General features: G+C 35.7%; 1 protein-coding gene across 1 annotated transcript in view; it reads left to right on the top strand.

The window, feature by feature from the left end:
- CCDC73 (coiled-coil domain containing 73) overlaps positions 1-22574 on the top strand; it is a 56995-nt gene that overhangs the window by 32166 nt on the left and 2255 nt on the right. The window contains exons 9-17 of the mRNA XM_010563750.1: positions 2375-2503; positions 2861-2920; positions 5513-5617; positions 8971-9081; positions 11012-11181; positions 12563-12572; positions 14640-14790; positions 15934-17496; positions 20563-20696. Of these exons, the coding sequence (XP_010562052.1) occupies positions 2375-2503; positions 2861-2920; positions 5513-5617; positions 8971-9081; positions 11012-11181; positions 12563-12572; positions 14640-14790; positions 15934-17496; positions 20563-20696 (2433 nt within the window). The remainder of the gene's footprint in view (positions 1-2374; positions 2504-2860; positions 2921-5512; positions 5618-8970; positions 9082-11011; positions 11182-12562; positions 12573-14639; positions 14791-15933; positions 17497-20562; positions 20697-22574) is intronic.

The raw sequence follows: 22574 nt of genomic DNA, 5'->3' as shown, positions 1-22574 counted from the left end.
AAGTTTGTGTAAGGTATCAGCACTGTCTTGCGAAGCGGTTACATCTGCCTGTGCCTGGTGCTTTTCCAGTGCCATACCACCTCTTCATGCTGGCACATGTATTTGTGTGGCCTTGAGGGAAAGTACAATTAAAATTTTGTGTTAATCAAAACTACATTTTACCAAAAAAGGAAGGAAGTTTTAGCTTAGATCAACTGGCAAAAGGAAAATACTTTTAAGGAGCAGGACTGTTTCTTTTGTGACACTGTTGACTTACGCTGGCTTGAAGTGTTTCTGAAACCATGTCCCTAAGCGTTGGCTGCTAGCAGCACATCAAAGGAATGGGTTTAAAGCCTTATCATTCTTAGCATTCCCCAAAAACTGATAAAATTATTTTCCAGATTCAATTTAATTTATAGGGTTCTGAATACTACTAGTGATCTTATTAATGACAGAAAGCTACTAGAAAAAGAAGCAAAAACTCTGGGGATGATTTTTTTTTTTCAGAGTACAAGAAAATACACATATGTATTTCTAAAATTGTTTTATATTATTTTCACAGCTACATAGCTTGTGCTTTCACTCACCATGGAAAACTTTCTCATTATTTTTGGTGATCTGGTTTGTGTTGGTTCTTTTTAGGTTTGTGTCATTTTTTGGTTGTCTGTTGGTTTTGTTTTTTCCTGCCTACAGCTTTGACTGCTGATTAGCATATCTGGGTTTGGTTCCAGATAGATTATACACATCCACCTGCTATATACAAAGAAGAAAATCCAGTCATTTTTGCTACCTCAAGGGCATGATTTACTTAGTATGACTTGTTCTTTCCCCCTGACAAAAATGTAGCAAGATTTTTCTGCACACAATAAACTCCTGAGTTTTGGAAAATACATAGTATCAGATCCATAGCAGGCTTTTGCACCTGCTTGTGTAGCACACAACCTGTTAGCTATGTTTTGTGTACCATTCCTCTAGTTTTCTGTAAAGACTGGCACAGTGCACCTTTTCACTTTTACAAAATTAAAACTGCTTGCACCTTCTGCCACTTAAATAGAGGAACTCTCCTTGCATATTTCATTACAGAGCCGTCTAGTAAAAACAATACAACTAATACATGTTTTTATTGCAAAAGATGGAAAAAGCCTTACTAGCTTACAGGGTATCACAATTCTAAAGCACTGCTGTCTTTGGGTTCTATAATTGGTTCTGCAATTACACTTAGTACTTACTAGATCATTTTTGATTCAGTTATTGCTAAAATACATGAGAAATAATGCCTCTAGCAAAAAAATAATTTATTTAAAAGTCGTACCTATACTTGTATTTTCTGTAAAACTTTGTATTTGTGAATTTCAGCTACAATGTAATCTTCCTTTTTTCTTTTGTACTGCTATATGATTTTGTCCAGAACAGTTAAACCATTGGTCTGTGATAAGATGGAATTCCAGTTTTGTGAAGAAAAGTTAAACAGACCGAACTTAGTTGTTAGATAAAACTATTACCATTCTGAATGCTTGGTTCACCACTATGGCATCATGAAGAATTCTTGATACTATCTGTGAACAGCATTCATAACCTCTGCTATTTGTCTGAGTAAACGTCAGAGTGCTCAAGGAGAGAGCGATATTAAACAGACTACCTTGTACCAGAATGGGAGGGGTGGGGGAGAACAGGGCACAATATTTATGACTCCAGGAACTATAAGTTGTAATTTAATGAGATCAAAGCATTTGCTGTTTATTTGCTGCACTAGGAGCTTGGAATAAACTGGTTAGAAAACAGATACCAAAAAAAAAAAAGCAGGATATTTAAAAGACTGTAAAGACTATAAAATCAAAGGCATATTTTAGATGGAAAATCATGTTGTAGAAGCCTCTAATATAAAATTAATTTAGCATTCTCCTGAGATTAAGTAATTAATGTTTCAGGAAAAGCAAAGATCCTCCAAATTTATAGCCAGTTCCTGTTTTTACCAGATAGTCGCTGTTCTTCCTTTTTTCATCCTGATTCCCAGGAACCTACACAGTAGTTATAATAGGTACTTTATTCCTATTGTATATCTTGGTGTAAGAGATTTTACCAAGACCAACTCAATTTCCACTTCTAATATACTTCTTGGAAGAGAAAATAACAAAATGCTTAAGTATCATAAACACATGAGAGTAAAGTTAGCACAATAACATTTTACCTATGAAAATAAACTTTTAGCCGCGTGTGACAAGTTTAAAGTTTAGCAAGTCAGTCCTAAAAATTTCAGTTCCTCTAATTTATTCTGTTGTTTCCATACATTATCTAAAAGTAGGGCATGACTCAGGATAGTTTAAAAGATTTGTCTTTGTTTTGAATTGCAATGCCTATACTGGATCAACTATTTATATGTGTTTCCTGTGTTAAGGAACTGAAGAAAGTAACTACAGACTTGATAAGGTCCAAGGTCACATCTCAGTACAGGGTGGGAGAAGAAAACATCAATCTTGCAGCAAAGGAAAAACAGTTTCAAGAACTGCAACAAAAAATCAGAATGGTATTTTGGAATTTAAACTAATTAAGTTTTTGATCAATATTTTCTGTTCTTTGTTCAGCAAACATCATGGCAATGATCTCTCTGATGTATACAGATTAGTCATTCCTTTCTACTGACTGCATATACAATATAACAAAACTATTTTGAGAACAACCTTTTCTAGGGAAGTAAATAAGCTATAAGAATATAAGTATAATTTTATAGTAAAAAAATATGGATAAGAAGACATTTCAAAATAATTCAGTTTCTTTAAATAGCCTCATGATGATTCACAATATCTCGTTAATACAATATTACTGCAGAAAATAGACAGTAATTTTAAATGCCTTTTACTGTTCTTCATGCTCTTTTTTTAAGGAGACAGCAGTTAGTAAGAAAGTTGAAGAAGAAAACACTCACATTAAAGAAGAAAAGCTGGTGAGTTGTTACTACAACTTTGCTATTTTAAAAAATCACTTAAGAATAATATATGTGCTATATTTCATATTTAAGTTTCTTAAAGTATTATACTAAGCTATTAAAACTAATTAAATTCACTTTTTAGTCTTCAAAAATATTTTAATACTAACATAAATGGGATCTTACTCCTCAGTTTTTAGAAAGTGTATTACCAGAAAAAAAGTCCATTGTTTGACACTTTATTCCAAGTCTTAACTTTTGTCTTTGAATTCAGAGGGGAGGAATTTGGTATACCGATGAAATAGTTGTTGACATATTGGTTCAGTACAAATAAGCAATAAGGTTTGCACAACATGCTCGCTGTTCTGCTTTCTGGTTGCCAACAGTTTACTACAATACTGCTGGTATTGAAACCAGGTAAAATTGGAATCATGTGTCAATCATATACAAAGGAAATGGTGTTCCATTCATACAGAACATATACGTTTAGAATATTAAGCTACACTTATACACAGCTGAACAGAGTTAAAACTGTCTTCTATCACAAACTCAGGTATGTTCCAGAGCAAATCCTGATATTCAAACCAAGGTACACGGAGTCAAGTATCAAACATAGCAAAAAAATTATGTTCTCTGTAATAACAGCATAATACACTGCTTTGCAGAATATGAAGCATAAAAAGGGTGGTTGGTTTGACTTTTTTTTTTTTCTTAAACAGTTGCAGAATTTTCATTCTGCAGTTCATTAAACCAAACATGTCAGAGAAGTGTATCATTCTTGTTCTCAGGGAGAGACAAAAGCAGTAGCTTACTTGTATACCCACTGAGCGCTCATTGAAGACTGATCCAGCAGTACTCTTCCAATCTGTAAAAGCCTGGTTTGAGTTTGCTTTTTAAAAATACTTGCCAATAAACACAGGGAAAATATGAGAGACATACCCAGGCCTCATTACTCCCACAGCCCTGAATGCACTAAAAGCATTTATATGGACATGCTTGTAGCATAATTCATATGCATATTTGGTATGTACTATCTAAGAGAAGGACTCTATTTTGCTTCTCTGTTTTGTTCTGTGTGAATTGCTAGGGGTTGGTTGGTTGGTTTTAACACATGGAGAGTTTTGGTATAAATCTGGGGAGAGCTTTAATATAGAGATGAACTTCATGTTTTCTCCAAGAACTTTGGTTAGAAGACCTGGATTTCATATTATAGAGCACTACAAATTCACCATCTAGATTAACTGAAGGTGTTGGCTTCAGTGGTTCTTGGACTGAGGCTGAATATACTATCTAAATTACAGCTGATTTACACTGAACTGTATGCAGAGAAGCAACCTTGTTGAGTGAACACTGTACTAGATTTAAAAGACATGGCCAGCTCTGCTACCAACCTGTCAGGTGACACTGGGCAAGCCATTCCACATCTCTGTGGTTCTGTTTTCTAGATGTAAAATGGAACTAAAGATAAGTTAAGCTTCAGTGCAAAAGTATTATTTATCTCTGCATAAGAGTATACATGCATGAAAAGGAATGAGAGTTCACCCAAAATAATGGTTTTACTTTTAGTAGATAGCTGTATCTGTGTATACAGTAGAACCAAAAGTAGATAAATTTGAAAGATCTTTGCAAGTATATGAAAGTACTTTGTTTTAATAATACGTTCCTCTCCGTATATTTTGAAGCAACTGAGGACATTTAAGACTGTCATCTGCCTGAAACTCAGTTTTTTCCTGTGCATTTCATCTTCTAGTGACTGCTGTTCTGGTCTTTAGGGAGTAGAGATTAGCTTGGCTAGATCATTCCCTCTATCTTTGAATCTTTGGAAGTGCGTTTTGTAGTGTTTAATATAAAATGACTCTCTGTCTCCATTCCATCCATATTTTCAGCTAACTGCAACAAACTTAATGGCAGCACCCATGGCTTTGTAAATCTGTACCACTTTAATCAACTCATTTTAGGTGGCTCTTTTTTTTGAACTTACTCTCCTTGAAGTAACAATATAGTCTTGATGAAGGTACCACAAAAATTCGGACAGTGACAGCAAAATCTGATGTACTTGCACAATATGATGCAAAGCTAATGTGCGGTGGTTCACATCTGTTAGGATTTAATTCAGGAGATACAGAGTATCACTTAAGGGTGATCCCTTAATGGAAGTGATTACTTGCCTGTCATATAATTTCTCTGGGATTTTCCCATATTTTCCAGAACTGTAATATGGTACCATAAAATTATTCTGCTAGATTAATTGAACTCACACTGGCGTTGGATTCGATATATTTTATTCAGATTTGCACTGAAGTATGTTTAAAGTATCAATGGATTGTCCATTTTAGTTATAAGAAAACTCTCTGAAAAGAGTAAGTTGTAGAAAGTTATAATATTATCTTCTCCAAGGCAAAAGGCCAGAAAAAACTGGAGTTGTTCTGATTTCTTCCTACAAGCCCTTCCCCAGTGTTGATGCTGGAATACATTTTTATATACATTGTTTTGTAAACACTGGCAGAATAAAAAATAAATATGTTAATCTAAATATTACATAATTTATGTCTTTTAAACTTCAGAAACAAAATCTTATTCAATATGTCTTAATTTGTTTGTATTAATAAGGAAATTCTCAGCTCTCTACAATGTGTGCAGGAGCTGCTTCAGCGAATAACCCAAACGAATCTTAGAATGGAAAGTGAATTAAATGCACTGAAAGAAGAATATCAGGTCAGATCTTTCTTGATTAGACAAGCTGCTACTATCTGTTATGTATTTTTTAAGTCCGGGGCTGTTAAAGACATCTGTATGCTTTTCAGAACTTTTGACCTCACTTCCATTGCTCCCTCAGCTCCTTAACTGTCAGCATGAACCTTGAAGAGCAGCCTATGGTTTCCCTCTTTTAGTTCTGCCCCTAAAGTAAATCATGGTTGCCATTCTTATCAGCCATTTCTGGCAGATAAAACCAGAACATATTGGGGGTTGGTTTCAAGTATTTTGAAATCAAATTATTTTCTGACTTTTGTTTCTTATAATTTTCATGTAGGTATAAATTTCATTTCTGGAAAAGACTTCAAATTTCAGATCTTCATGGCCAGAGTTTGTCCCCAGTTTTATTAGAGCAGAGGGCCTAAGAAAGAGCATACCCTTAGACGTTTCTTGCTGTGTTGTCTGTTGTCATATTTATGCTAGAGGTGGTAAGTAGTCACACTGGAGAGTGTGGAGTTGCAGCATTCCTCAGTTCCTCTTTGAGCATGTCAAAGTGGCTCAGAACAGTTTAGATTCTAAATTACACTAGCAGTCAGATTGGCCCATAGTGCACTAAAGATTAACGTCATATCTGCTCCGGTCAGATGTGCCATGCAGAGTTCAGGTACAACCATTAATCGGACTATTAATAATTATTATCTACTATTTGTCCATACATAACCACAACTACTCCATTCTTTGCTTGGCCTGTGAGGCCAAGGTTTTGAACTAGGATCTCAGTTAATATAAAATTAAACTTCCTGTGTGCATGTATACTTTTGCTTCTAAGTAAATGCTTCTATGCTAAATTGAAATTAGATTCACTTCACGTAAGCCTTTACTTTGTCTTTTAATAGATGTAAGCAGTTTGCTTTCTGCCACAATATAAATATATGAATTTTGCATTTTGATGAAACAAGGATAAAGATGAGTTATGTTCTCCATCAGAAACTAGCTAAAATTTTACTAGGAATTAAAGTACCTGCTTTGTAGTACTGGATAAAGCTGTAGGGACTGGAAAAGGAAGACAAGTCACTGATTTCAGATGTTTAGGTTCCTGTATTTATATTAGTCTAGTGTTGGATTTTCATGACTTAAAATTCTTTGATCTCAGTGTTCCAGAACCAAGAAGACATGCTTCTCAACCTAGAGAACAGTCCCACATCTAGATATTTTAATAGATGTATTTTTTTGTAAACCCAACAAATACATGCATAAAATGCAGCAATTCCCTTAAACAGCATGATGTAAATACAATGCTATATTAAAAGTGAATGTCACGTGTTCTTGTTCTTTCCATATGAACTCATGGTGTTACTTTGATTTGTCAGAAATGTCTGTCTTTCTGTTTAAACAGTAGTCATAAAATATTGTTGCATTATATAGCTACTCATTTGGCTGACAGTTTGATACAATTAGGGTATATTCCAGGGGATGAGACAATGTTAACTGCTTATTTTGTGGTTTTATTTTTTTAAAGCAACAAATGGAATTTATAAAATAGGGAGCTGAATATATAACTTGAAGGGTCTGCTCACTTTCCTGCCAATTTGAGAGCTATTGCTTTCATCTTTATTGATTCTAGAACCACAATATGATGAATGGGGTCTGAAGGTTATGTATTATTCTTATGCTCTTACACCCCTGTCGAATTTGTGGACCTTGCTCATCAACAAAAAGAGTTTCTTCAGAATAATAGAAAAATAGAAGGAGTGATTGTACAGTCCCATGGAAATATTTTTATTCTTCTACTCACAAAAAATTACTGCTTATTTTTGGGCTTGAGATGACAGAATACTTAAATTGCAAGGTAGCATTCAAGAAGGATCATACTGTCCTTTCTCATTCTAAATGTGCCTACTTGGTGCTAGGATACCAATGTTCTTATGAGTTCAGAAAAATAAGTTGTAATTCTTTAACAGATGACAGAATACTTGAGAATGCAAGGAATTCAGGTATTCCCTTCTCTGTACTATTGGCTTTAACATACAATCAGTTCTATTCATATGCTACTCCTGGTATTTTGCCCTAAGAGCTATGCTGTGAATAACTATTACATTCCATCTCTGAGGAGGCTGCATTTGAGATGCAAGTAAAAGCATCCTTGGAGTTAGAGCAGGATTATCAAAGACAAGAGGTCTTGGGCTCCTGGTTTATAGAACTGGATGAAAGGTGCTACATCAGAGTGCAATTATTCAGACAATGTATTGTTGAATTGTCTCATCTTTTTATTTATATAATCTGTCAGAGAAGATCCACTATATTCTAATGCTCAACTTTTTCCATGTGTATAAAAATGCAAGGTAGTCTGAATTTTCCTAGTGTTACTACCTGTAAAATAGATTTGTATTAATAGTGTAGCTAAATTACCATAGGCATTTAAAAATTAATGCTAATTGATTCAAGAAGCAGACTAATTTTTAGTAAAATGAGTAAAAAGTAAAATGGAATTGCTTTGGAGTTGCCTCCATAACAACATTTTTCAAGTGGACTTACAAAGACGCTCAGCAGAGTGATAAAGAAGTAGCTGGTCATATTGCTACATGCATTAAAGTTATGTTTACATTATCAAATATATTTGTGTCATCTATATATTAGATAATGGATGCAGTAAGTCCTTTATCTTCCATATTGTTTGCTGTAAAAATGTGATAGAATAAAAATTCCAACAGTACCTGAGATGTGTGTGAAGTTGATTCACACAACGCTGTTTTTAATTTAGCAGAGTAAAGCTGAAAGAGTTAACCCAAAAATGTTGCGAGTACTATTACGATAGTATAGAACTTAGTATTACTGTTATTTTAATGCACTTCTATTTCAATGATCTAATAAAAATAAAGTATAATCAGACTTATACTTAATATTCCAGTAGATATGTTTTAGAATTTAACGTTTATATAGTTTGTAAGATAGGCTAATAAACAATTTAGGATAGAAAAACTGATCAGAAAAATAAAAATATTTTCTTTGAGTATACAGTCATTTTTACTTGAAGTACAATGGATCCAGATTGTGCTACATTTCATATTTCTCATCTCTGGACTTCATATTACTTTTTCAGCACATTAAAACTTATGCAGTGAAACTGAATAATGGCAAGTGTTTTTATACCCTTTTATAGCCATTTCTTTTTTCATAACCTCCCCCTGTTTCCTGTTAGCTAAACTATAAGCACCTTTCTGTTAATTTATGAAAATTATTGTTGAGATAGCACATTATCACTGATCTGTATGGCACTTCCAGCATGTTAGAAGCAAAGGTCCAAGCAACATAAAACACATCAAAATTCATTAATGTGGTATTGATTATTTTTTGGATAATTAATTTTATTGCAGACCCTTGAAAGAGATAATGAGCTGCAAAGGGAGAAGGCAAAGGAAAATGAAGAAAAGTTCCTTAATCTTCAGAATGAGCATGAGAAAGCACTAAGAACTTGGAAAAAAGATGTAGGTTTATTAAATTAAATGTTAGAGTATTAAAAGGTTTTTGAAATAGTCATCAAGCATTTCAGGTAATTCCTAAAAGCCAAGAAAATATTGCAGAAATAATGCAATAAAACCAACCAATTTCTTTTCCAGTAATGCAGACTCTTCTAGAAATTAATATTTTTAAAAGGTAGATTTAGGAGAAATGTTGACTTCTGTGCTCTAAAAGGTCAGTCCACTTCCTGCAGTTCCGTAAAGCAAGAGCCAGGGTATTAGGTGTTACCTTGAATTAAGCACTTAAATATTCCATAATTACACACTTGCCATTACTGAGACATGGAAGCTGATATAGTTTTTAATTTACATTGAATTTTATGTATTTTTCAGGAAATTTTCAATTTTTTTACACAACGTATTCAGAGAATACCAGCATTTCTAGGCTGCACTCTTGTACCCTGAAAAAAACTATCAGTAAACTGTCATATGGTAAAAAAACATGAATGTAAACCCACATAGACTGAGAGGACACAGACTGAAGGTACTTCTGAAGGGTCGTATGCCCAGAAAAAAGAAAAAGCAACCTCTAACTGAATCAGGTAGAGATACTGAAGGCCTGCATTAAAGCAGAGGTCCTGATTTGACAGAAATTATTCAATGTGGACTGTGGAGTGGAAGGGGATAAGAAAAGGTAAAAACTTCTATGTCCTCTCAGTGAATTCACCTCCATGTACATCCACTAATTTCTCTTCAGTATTTGCCGTTCTTTTTACTACTTCATTACTTTTAAAGAATACTTCAGTAATTATTTAATCCAAAATAATTAGCAAAATATTGTAGCTGTAAAAACTGTCTGCAATAATAAATGCATGTTTACAAGTAAGAAAGATTAATACTTCTTCAATAAGACAAGATCTGTTTAGTGTAGGGAAACCAGACTCTAAGCAGCATTTGTTTAATAGTCTGTCTTTTTTATTTCTATGTAATCGGCACCTACTGCCAGAAAGGTTTTGAAATTGGTAGATTGATTCTCAGGGAGGCTGTGGGGAAATAATGCAAAGTTGTCCTTGTAATACTGTTGTCTAAGGCTAATTCTTTGAGTGCAGCTACTATGGAGATGACTGCAATCATGAGACTACAGACTAGCTGAACTGTTCTGATGCTCAGTGCTCTGAGAAGATTGGATCTCCCTGATTCCTAGGAGAGTCTTATACTATAGCTTCCTATGTAGACATGGGAATTGCCCCTGCTCATTTCTCAGGAACGTTTGCAATATTTGTTTAGAAGATAATTCCACACACCCCCCCTCCATATTTCTGCTGTGGCTAACCTAACTAGAACTTTGGTCTCTTGATATCTTAAAGTATAGCATCATCATGGATAATGTTAACGTTATACACTGCTTTGCAAATATTTGTAAATTAAATGAAGGTATTTCTGTAAAATTGCCCTTCTGTTCTTTTTACGACTTGTATTTTTTACCATACTTTTTGTTCTAAATACAGAGATTTGTTACATATTCACTGAAGAAGCATTGGATACTTGAGGCTAGTTATAGAAGTAAAGTGCCAAGCAAATTATTTGCTGTTGTAGTTTCTTGACAGCGTAGGTAGAGAATGAATGTTGACTAGCATGTTTATCTTTGAGCCAAAAAAGGAAGAAAGCTACAAATACAAATCTCACTTGAGCATTGCTACTTGAAGTAAATGGTGAAAAAAAACAATTAATAAAAGGTATCATCTGTAATGGAAATGTGGTTAAAATTTTGGTTTGAATGAAAGAGTTCAAAATTATCTTACTTTGTACAAAGAAATTCCTTCGTATCTATACTTTCTTTTAAGGATTTACTTTAATTTGCTAAGCCGTTGATACCCGTGTAAAATACCATTTTATATATTTGAACATGCAGTAAAGACCTGTGTTTCTGTGCTCTGTGTACCCTCAATTATTACAGGAGGAGAACATGAGAAGAGAAATAGACACTATTAAAAATGAGCTGAATTCCCTTAAAGGAGTTCATAGACATCTTGAAGATTATCATCCTCCTCAGGGAAATCAGCATTCTGAGCAAGTGGAAAATTTGCAGGTAAGTGTCTCTAATAGCTGCAGTACTTTCCATTTCTTGTAAAAAATATTAGAGAATGAGAGACATGACAGTTTTTCTAACCTGGCTGTCATGTCCACTGATCTTCCTTTGACACTGCTAAACCTAAAAATTTATCTAATGTAATCAATGATCTAAGATCCCATTAAAACTCACTATACCCAGAAAATGTTCCCCTTTCATCCAGAGGGATGCTTATATCATAGAAACTTGAGATGTTACCTCACTGATAAATTTATACATAATAGATAGCAGTTATCTTAATCTATCTTTACTAAATCTTATTTCAAAAACATATTTTTTATGGGTGTTTCTCAAATACTGTGGCAGACTGATTGACTTCATATGTATATAAGTTCCCTGGAAGTGTGGAAGTACGTCCACTTCTACTCAGAGGAATAATTTCAGCCTCTGTAACATGGGACAGATCAGAAGATTTGTTTTATCAACATATAGATTATCTAAGTTTTTCAGTTTTAGTTTAAAAAAAACCCAGCCTTTATTTCACTTAGCATGTTTAAGAATCATCAAATGCATAGCAAGCTCAACAAGTAATGAATGCAGGAGGTAGAAGACTGGTTTATGCAGTGCAGGTTGAACTAGAGTTGAGCTTGCAGTGCTGGGTGAACCAAATCCACATTCAGCTCTATATTCAGAGCACATATGAGAAGTCAACAAGTGGTTAAGCACATAAAGATGGCCTTTCAGAGCAAAAGGAAGAGCATGTAGCCCTGCAGCTATGTGTTATCCCTTACTTATACTGGATTGCAAATTTATATTCCAGTCTTATATAAGATTGAAAAAATGGGAAGAGTCATAAGCCATAAGAAAAACTTTGCCTGCACATTGAGCGTAGTCTGTTGTCGAGTATTGGTTATGTCAGTTTTTCCACTAGTTTTTACATCCAAATAACGACTTATCCTTCAAAGAAGGGAAAACTCATTTTGCATATATATGATTTTGCTTTCAGTGTTAGGAAAATAGGAAGACACTAGGACTGTAAAGACAGATTATTTTTTTAGAACTAGTCTATGAATTGTCAGTAAAATGACAAACCGTAATAATATTTTAGAATTTGGAAGAACTTAAAATCATTTTCTTCATAATGCATGTATGTATGTTTATAGCTCACATACATATACACCCATACATGAATAAATACACATACATACCTGTTGGTACGCGCTTAATAACGCGATGAAAGTTAGACTTGAAATGAGTGCTTATCGTGCCAAAGCTATGAATTCTACAAGGTATAATGCAAATTGTGTAAGTTTTAAAAATCATCGTTTCTTTTGAATGAAAATGAAATATGAATTATGTTGCTGTGGTTTAATCCCAGCCAGCAACTAGAACCACACAACCACTCACTGACCTCCCTCACAGTGGGATGGGGGCGAGAATCAGAAGGGTAAAGTGGGAAAACTAATGGGCTGAGATAAAGACAGTTTAATAGGGAAAGCAAAAGCCGCACACACAAGCAAAGCAAAACAAGGAATTCATTCACCACTTCCCATAGGCAGGCCGGTGTTCAGCCATCTCCAGAAAAGTAGGGCTCCATCACACCTAACCATTACTTGGGAAGACAAACGCCATCACTCCGAATGGTCCCCCCGTCCCCCTTCCCACAGCTTTATATATTGGGCTTTTTTTGGTGGAGTTTTATTAGGGTGTTTCTTCACTATTCAGGTCCTAGTTTTCACAGAACTTTATTGAATGCAGCTTTCAAAAACAAAGACGAATACAGCTACAGTAGTAGACCAGTGACTCTAAAGTTTTCAGTAGATTCAGGCTTCTTCTGTTGTAATTTCACTCAAGGTCAGGTTAAAAAGCCATCTGGGAGGGTGTGCTGGTTTTGGCTGGGATAGAGTTAATTTTCTTCATAGTAGCTAGTATGGGGCTATGTTTTGGATTTGTGGTGAAAACAGTATTAATATTACCTAGATGTTTTCCTTACTCCTGAGCAGTACTTCCACAGGGTCAAGGCCTTTTCTGCCTCTCACCCCACCCCACCAGTGAGGAGGCTGGGGGGGCATAAGAAGTTGGGAGAGTGTCCTGGTTTCAGCTGGGATGTAGTTAACTGTCTTCCTAGTAGCTGGTACAGTGCTGTGTTTTGAGTTCAGTATGTGAAGAATGTTGATAACACTGATGTTTTCAGTTGTTGCTCAGTAGTGTTTAGACTATAGTCAAGGATTTTTCAGCTTCTCATGCCCAGCCAGGGCACCTGACCCAAACTGGCCAACAGTGTATTCCATACCATGGGACGTCCCATCTAGTTTAGAAACTGGGAAGTGGGGGGCAGGGAATCGCTGCTCGGGGACTGGCTGGGTGTTGATCGGCGGGTGGTGAGCAATTGCCCTGCGCATCATTTGTACATTCCAATCTTTTTATTACTACTGTTGTCATTTTATTAGTGTTATCATTATCATTATTAGCTTCTTCTTTTCTGTTCTATTAAACCGTTCTTATCTCAACCCAGGAGTTTTACTTCTTTTCCTGATTTTCTCCCCCATCCCACTGGATGGGGGGGAAGTGAGTGAGCGGCTGCGTGGTGCTTAGTTGCTGGCTGGGGTTAAACCATGACAGAGAGGACACAGCTGGGACAGCTGACCCCAACTGACCCAAGGGATATTCCAGACCATAGGACATCATGCTCAGCATATAAAGCTGGGGGAAGAAGGAGGAAGAGGGGGATTTTCGGAGTGGTGGCGTTTGTCTTCCCAAGTAACAGTTAAGTGTGATGGAGCCCTGCTTTCCTGGAGATGGCTGAACACTGGCCTGCCGATGGGAAGTGGTGAATGAATTCCTTGTTTTGCTTTGCTTGTGTGTGCAGCTTTTGCTTTCCCTATTAAACTGTCTTTATCCTCAGCCCATGAGTTTTCTCACTTTTACCCTTCTGATTGTCTCCCCCATCCCACTGTGAGGGAGGTGAGTGAGAGGCTGTGTGGTGCTTAGTTGCCAGCTGGGGTTAAACCACGACAGAGGGAATGAGGAAATGACTGACAGGAATTGCAGATTCATAAGCCTTATTTGCCCATAAAAATCCTAGGTGGTTTGTTGGGGGGAGGGGGGGGGAGTTAGTATGTGTGTGTATGCCCATATGTTTGAGTGTAAATAGCCATCACACAGGTTTTTTCCGCATGTAGTTACTGAGCAGGTCACTGATTTAGCCAGACAGAGGGAGTGATCCAGTCAGCACATGTATGACACATATTCCTTCCTCTGAGAAATTCTGTCAATCTGTGTAACTTTTCTCTGTGGACTGTAATATAGCAGGATCTAATTTCTTTCCTACTCTTCTTGGCTATTAGTCTTTCTTCCCCATTTACATTAACTTTGTATACTTCAGGTGAATGGTCTTTGTTTTCCATCAGAATTGTAAAAATAATTTAAAATCTAAGTCCTGAACTTTAAATCTAATCAGTGACTGTAGTAAATTATTAAAATATGTATAATCTTTTGTTCCTTCTTATGCTAGAGTGGTCAGGAACACTCAAAAGACACTGAAATACAGGCTATTCGGAAAGAAAATGAGTGTATGCAATCTATAGTAAGAAAAGAAGAACAAACTGAAGTAGAAAACACAATGGACTACTCTTTAAGCATTGAGGAATTACACATAGAAGAAAGTAATAACATTACATGGATAATAGAGATAAGTAGTATTGTTGAAGAAAGGATAAAAGTTTACAGATACAGTATATGACAAGAGAATGCTTGAACCCTGAATTAGTACAAAAACATGTAACAACAGTAAAATTCTTTCTATCAGTAGTGCTAATCTATGATAAATTCACAAAGCTCTGAATGAAAGCGCAATACCTCAGTGGCTGCCCAGGGCCATTAAGTAAGATCCATGCACTCAGGGTGTTGCAATACTCTTTCTGCATGCCAGTTCCAAGAAGTGAATAGGGGTTAGGAAGAACTATAACGTGTATGGAAGTGTTTGGAAGCAAAACTAAGGCCTTTCCCTTTCCCCTAAAATAATGAAAAAAGGCAGAAAGAGAGTGATTGCACTTCAGAGGACAATGAAGGTCTGTTCATGTGGATAAATCATAATGCTTTTCTATACAAAGCACTCTGTAACTCCAGTAAGTAATTTTTTTTAAGCCACCTAAACAAAATGTACTTAGTCTCTAACACTCAGTCTCTAAAATGTAGCAAAGATAAGTGGAAATTTAAAAGCTTATTAACTGCAAAGTGACTGCTTTAAAGGATCAGTGCTCACAACCTTTGAGTGTATTTTTCAGAAAACACCTTTCTGGTATTTAAATGCTTGTTATTCCTCACTGGTCCACTACCATCAAGTCATAGCATATTCCTTTTGGTATGAACATAGTCCCTCAAACAGTTTTTTTGGTTTTGTTTTCCATTTAGCTAAAAATGTCACTTTCAAAAATAAAGACAAATACAGTTGCAGTAGTAACCAGTGGCTTAAACTTTATGTAGACACACAATGGTTGATTAAGTATGTGTTACAATTTCATAATGAAGACCTCTTTCAATAATAAGGCTGACAGATACCAGTTGGGAAATATTTCAACTATAAGCCATATCTAAAAATCTGTTAATATATTTTGCAAGTTACCATAATGCAATACTTACCTTCAGTAACTTTTTGATAGACTTGTGTGTGTAGTGTAAGATAAGAAAAATCAGTATCGATACTAATCTTGAGTTGATCTCTTCAGAAATTTTAAACTGTAAAAATAAAGCATTACTTAACATCTGGGTTATCTATCACTAACTAGAGAATACACTTACTCTAACAGATTTACAAGTTCTTGAAAACAGTTTTAAGGATGAAATTAATGTTGCTAGCCCTTATGCAGAAAAGCAAAGGGAGGCTTCTCCCAGGAATACCCTCTGCACAGATACTGATTTAATTACCCAAGGACAGACCTCGGAAATACATGTCACCGAGTGCAAAGAAGCAGAAAATCTAGAAGCAACACATAGAATGTTACTGGATGAAAACAATGCAAATTTAGAACAAAAGCTACAGGCCAGTACTGAGCTATTGGCAGCATGCCACACACAAACAAGAAAGATTTTTCTAGACAGTACTGACACTGTAGGTGCCTACAAGAAAAATGGAAGTCAGGAGACAGACTCCAACAAGCGAGAATTGTGCAATACTACAGATGAATCCAGTTGTACTAAGGCAGATAAAAAATCAAATACCATACAACACAACAAAAGTGTCCTTACACCCGAAGCACCCAAAACCAAGTCTGAAGCAGTTCTTTGCACTGAGAAGAATGCTGTGCATGAGAGAAGTACAGATAATCATCAAGCTAAGGAATCAAGTTTTGGTGTCCTATCTTATATTAAAGAAAATTCTCAAACAGAATACCAAAAATGTAGCTTGCTGGACAGTGACAATTATGTAGGCAATGGAGTACATAAAACAGAAGAAAACTTGTTAAATCTGAGTGGTTTACATGGAGATACACTTCCTTTTAAACAGACACACATAGATGCTGAGGACAGAAATTATGATCCTAATGCCAGAAACATAAACCGAAATGGTGCACTGAGGAGTACTGGTGTTCTAGCAACTGATGCTCCAAATCTACTAACCGTTTATTGTGATAATGCAAGCAGTGATGATGCCACAAAAGAACGCAGTGATAATATGTCTCTCTTGGGTGCTACTTTCAATTTATGTCCCCCCAAAATAGAAAGAGGAATAAATGTGGATGACATGCGCAGCAAGCAACCTGAACAAGACAGTACTGAACAAACAGAGAATGATACAAATTCATGTACTTTGAACACTGAAGCCATATCTCCAGTGAAGGCTGATGGTCTTGAAATAATTGTTAATAAAAAAACCCCAACAGTTAGAATTAGTACAGATAAACTAATTCCATGTAAAACAGTTAATGATGATATTCAGGTACACTCCATCAAAAACAGACATTCCCTGGAGATTAATAGTTCAACAAATAACACACTGCTAAAAGAGAAAAAAGACTCACTGACTAGTACAGTTCCAGGAAGGAAGTTTGCTGAGGGTCACCTGAAAGAATCATGCTCTTTACCCATGAGAACATCTGGAAATTTAGTAAACATAAGTGGAAGGTCATCCTTTGATCTTTCAACCTCAGATAAAAAAGCTGAGAAAACTCCAGTATACTTAAATTTTTTAGACCTCAGTTCTTGTTCAAGAGTAAATCAAATGAGAGGTCAAGCTACATGGACTTCAGCTTCCAAGGAACCTTCCCTTTTGAAAGAGAAGCTACCATGCTTGGTGGAAAACACAAAGGTTATTTCAAAAACACAGTGCCAAAATTTTAGTGAAAATGCTGACAGAAGAGAAACAGGACTAGGTAAGAAAAATAAGCATTTATGTTTTGAAGCATGTACTGAATATACTTAGAAAAATTATCAGAATGTGAAATTTCTGCATCTAAGTTTAGTGTAGCGTAAGAAAAATGTAAACCTTCTGATGTCTTAGTTATGTGGCAAAAAAAAAAAGAAAGATGAAATTTCTCTGTTAATTTATAGTATAAATGCAACTAAACAGCTTTTGTTTGCTCAATTATCTGATTAAATAAACTTTTTCTCATATTTCCCTTTGTGAAAGAAAAGCAGTGCAATGACAAACTGAATTTTTATAGGCATTTCTAACCCCAATGTAAATCATACTCTATCAGGGCTCTGCATGTATCTGAAAAGCACTGAGCAGCTTTGGGAAATTATTCAGTGCCTTCATTTTGCATTAAAATTAGGGTAGTTTTTTTAACCAGTAGATGGTTATTTGAATGGGGCTTAGAGAAAGTTTACTTTTTTATTTTATTGTGCATCTTTGATTCAGATGGACACTTAAAACCATCTGAATGTGTTGAGTGTATGAAAGGAGGAGTTTATATTCTTTGAAGCTCTCGAAAACACACTTAGCTGTTAAGAGTGCTCAAGGAGCTTCTTCATCTCCTGCTGTAGGCACTTGCTGATTATTTGCTGAGCAATATATTGCATATGCAAAACAGTAAATATGAACTTTATTCCACGTTTCTAAGAAGTCATTACTGAAATGTGGAAAAACTGTATTTTAGATTTGTTTTGCAGTAAAAATAGCTGCTAGATTACCCCTTATTTATTTACTAGAAGTGCTGTTTCTAAACTCAATCTTTTACCAGAGTAATAAAAGTATCATCTCTGTTTCCACAGTAAACTGACTCCGTACGCTTACAGATGTTCCTCTACTTCAGTAACTGGACAGAGTAAAAGATAGTATGAGTGGTGCCTGCCTTTCTCAAAATAAAGCTTGCATGTGGATTCTACTCTTAATGCCTGCTGTAAACTTAAAAAAGCAGATGAACTCCTAGGCTCCAGAAGAAATGAAAGCCTGGCTTTTGTAGAAAATGGAGCTTTGAGTGCTTAGATGTCTCTCAAAAGAACTAGATCCACAATAAAGGGTGTTTGAGGTTTTGTTGATGTAGTGTTTTGAGCTTTGCCCCTTGAATGTACAAAGACCAGAATGGACTCCCATCCCTTAGTTTTGCAGCCAGTGGCAGCAAGACAGAAAACCAGCAGTCTGGTTTCTTTATATTGTTCTGGTATTATGAATTTAGGTTTATAGGTAATTTCATTTCTGTACTTGGTCTCTTGCCTATGTCTATTTTTATATAGGCACACAATTTTTTGAATTTCAGTGTCAGAAAAGTCTTTGTCCCTGAAACAATAGTAGTGGTTGTAAGATAGCAGAATCCTGATCTCAGATGGTACATTATTTCTTTTAATAATGCGAATTTGATACCCATTTCAAGAAAATGAATGCATACTTATGTGAAGTTCTGCATGTATCTTTTCTGTAAGCACAGACAGCACTATCTGAAGTTCTTCTATGTGTTCCTCCTCCTTTTCTTGTCAGAAACCTTTCTGTATGCAAGTACTGTAATTCCAAGAAGTGACTCCGAGATGTTCATCCAAAGGAGTCGGTAGGGATTTTAATATAACTCATAGTTCCCCAAATGAGTTGCCTAGTGACCAATACAGACACCAGACCTCTTGAATTCTAGCAAAATTTCACAGTAACAATCTTGGTCTGGGTCCTACTGTGCCTCTTAACTCTCATCATACTGCCTAATTTAGATAGGTCCCTACTTCAGCTTGCTGACCTCTCTGAATCCTGCACCTCTTTGGAGACTAGAGAACTTACTGTCAGGGCACCTGAGAGTCACTGTGGTACTCAGCACTGCAACTTCCAAGATTTATTGTGGCTGGGTTTGGTTTTGATTTGCTTTTGGATATTTTACCAAATGGCAAACCTGGAGTGCAATCCATGTGGACAGTGTCCCCAATTTTTTTTTTTTTTTACTTACTGAAGCACACAGTTTAGCCATATGGGAGACCTAGAGGTGAAGAGCACTGGTGAAAGAGTTTAGTAAGCCTTTCTGAGGGAATTGCTTTTACTGCCTAACCACAATGCAATTTACTATACAACTCTGGTTCCCAGAGAGCAGCCATTCCACATCAGTAAATGGAGGAATGAACTGGCAACAGGCAAGATCTTCCTGGCGAATTCTTAAAAAGAAAACAAATACAAACTCATAACCGTTTTCCTCTTCCTCCCAAGAGAAAATGACAGTATTCTTAATTAACTGTTACATAACCATGAGGTAACATGTATTTTCATAGCAAACAAAGATTTTACTATTGTAGCAGTGATCGACAGGCATCTGTGTAGTGACAAAACAGCTACTGTTTGCATTATGAGTAATTGTGAAGGTACACCTAAGTTTTGATCTTACAAGAAACTTGACAGGGGATTCAGTGGAGTCTACTAGCAGTGCATAAAGCCACTGCAGGATTGGAGCCTTATACTCCAAGTAATCTACTTATTTGCTCTTCCTACCTTTAGTAGATAGCTATAGCCTGATTTCCTGAAATATTAGGTATAGCCATTTACAAAAATACTCTTTATTTAAAATGTTCATTGTTTGTCTAAAAGCCTCTGTATTTAGAATGTCTTTTTTATTACAAGTCACCCTGGAACATGATGTCAGGATGGCAATAATTACATATTTTATTATCATTATCAGAAGGCGAGTCTTAAAGTAATACTGTTTGGAAAAAATATATTCAGTTAGAATATTCAGAATACATACATTTTCTATAAATCACAATTTTAATTTATCATTAACTTAATACATGAAAATGATATAAAACATTTTTAATCGGAGTAGAAACATACCTCATCTTTAGGGATAAAATAGATGCAGAAGTTTGTGAAAGAAAAAAATGAAGAAGGAAAAGCCTACAACAGAGATTCAGTGATTTAAAACAAAAATATTTGATTTTTTAAGATCAGCGGTAAACCAGAAGTTTAGTTACTTTACAATTAGTGCCTAGAGACTAAATTGCATTGTTACCATTTCCTTTTTGTCAATCAGGTTCTACCAGTTTTAACAGAGCTGCCAACGCTTTGAATACCTCTAGTATCCACCGAGACCCCCAGGGAGACCCTAGTGAAGAATGGAATGCTATAGCAAAGACTTTTTATGATTCTTCTTTTCCCACAGAACATGTAAGTCAATTAAAAATATTGCAGACCAGACCTCAGTGAGCTAATTCCACAGATATTTGTACAACTGTACGCATCTGGATACTTTAAGACTGAGTCAATCTCCAAAATAATATCAAAAGGGCAACAAGGCACCATTTTTCACAATTAAGGTTGATAGAAAGCAGCAGGAAAAAGTCACAGCATATGAATCAAACAGATGCTAACCAGTCTGTTTGGAAGGGGAGGAAGAGGGTAGCTCATTGTGTACCCTAATAAAAATCATCACCTACAGTAAAAGTATGAGTTAAAAGGGAAAAAAAAATGGGGAAAGAAAAAGTAGTATGTAAAAGTATAAAAACATTGTTTGCTTTATTACCTGATAGGAACATGTTATTTAAAAGAATCTGTGAAGGACTCTATCTGTGAATTAGAGCCTAGCTGTTTATTCTATACTGTAGTTATGATGACATATTTAGAGTTATCTTATTATTTAGTAGGATGACATTACACAAATGTGTAAAAGCAGAGAATCAAGAAGAAACCTATTGTTTCCCTGTAAGACAACTTTGTTCAGGATAGCACTAGCAATGGCTCATACTGCATTTTTAGATGTATGTTAAACTGGAGCTTGAACAGCTATAACTGCTGTTATTAGGATTTGACCTAATGCTAAACATATTATTCAAAACTGATACAATAATTTACAACTGCAGTTGACCTTCCTTTTTAGAAGAGGTTCTAGAGGTATTTCTCAGGTAGTTACGGCTAGTAGTGGTAGTTCTTTGGATGAGGTTTGAGGTCAGGGTGTATAGTGTTTTCAAGTGACCAAGTTGCCTGACTGCAGTGGACTTACATCAGCTCTCAATGCCATTAGCATTCACGTTCTCTGAAATTCAGAAGTGAAGAGTGATGTTTTAAATTACTCACCTTTCCTAACACAACTTTACTTGGGAATGACAGTGAGATGGGTTTTTCACCAAACATAGCGGTGGTATTTACTGAGTCTCTCTTGCTTTTTCTCACTGAGGTGGAGCCAGGAATTGAGTGAACTAAAATACCTGATCTACAGCTAATACAAAGCTGTATTTCATTATCTGACTGTAGTTATATCTACTTTGTCACCTCCAAACTAAAGCTCCTTATGTGCTGGCCCAATAAAAGCTGAGATGGACAAGAACAGAGTGCCTTGCTGGTTTGACCTCAGATTATTTTCCAAATACTTAATCTATGAAATCTCAGCCTGGGATATTGCAGACCACTCCCTCCCTTCTGTGCTGGTGTCATTCTAATACCTTCTGTCCTGAGATTTGTCATTTTTATGACCAATATGAAAAAGCTGTTGGGAGATTAAGAATAGGCTCAGCAGTCTTTTCTGCTGCTCAGTTTATTTGTTTTGGCTAACATGTGTGATTATAACTAGAGCAGACTTACACCTTCTACAATTTGGGCAATTTCACTCAACCAAAGTACAGTACTCTAAAAAGTGATAAAAATTAAAAATAAATGCTACAGGTGCACTTAAAATTCTAGTAAAAATATGAAGAACTGTTTCAAACATTAGTCTGTACATGCCTGAGTACCAAGGTAAGGATCAATAAGCACCCTCAACTCAGTTTAAACAGAAGTCCCTAACTGTGCAGTCATGCTATTCAGCAATGAATGTTTTTTACACATGTCCCATGGGCTGCCTTATACTCAGTGCTGGCAGTCAGACACGTTTTACTTGCATTTTATTGTGAAAATGCTGAGGCCTTTTAGTTTGATAGCTTTTTTTCTTTTAAAGCTTTATTCTAAACCCATTGTCACAGAACTGTATTAAAATGCTATATGTATTACCTAACTGCAACTACTTCTCCAAAGAGGTCTAAATGCTTGTTGCCTTCAGTAAAATCCAAGTAA

Source organism: Haliaeetus leucocephalus, unplaced genomic scaffold, assembly GCF_000737465.1.
Source record: "Haliaeetus leucocephalus isolate CR32 unplaced genomic scaffold, Haliaeetus_leucocephalus-4.0 Scaffold173, whole genome shotgun sequence".
Lineage (NCBI taxonomy): Eukaryota > Metazoa > Chordata > Aves > Accipitriformes > Accipitridae > Haliaeetus > Haliaeetus leucocephalus.
The sequence above is the reverse complement of the archived record's forward strand: the minus strand, read 5'-3'. Positions and strand labels throughout refer to the sequence as shown.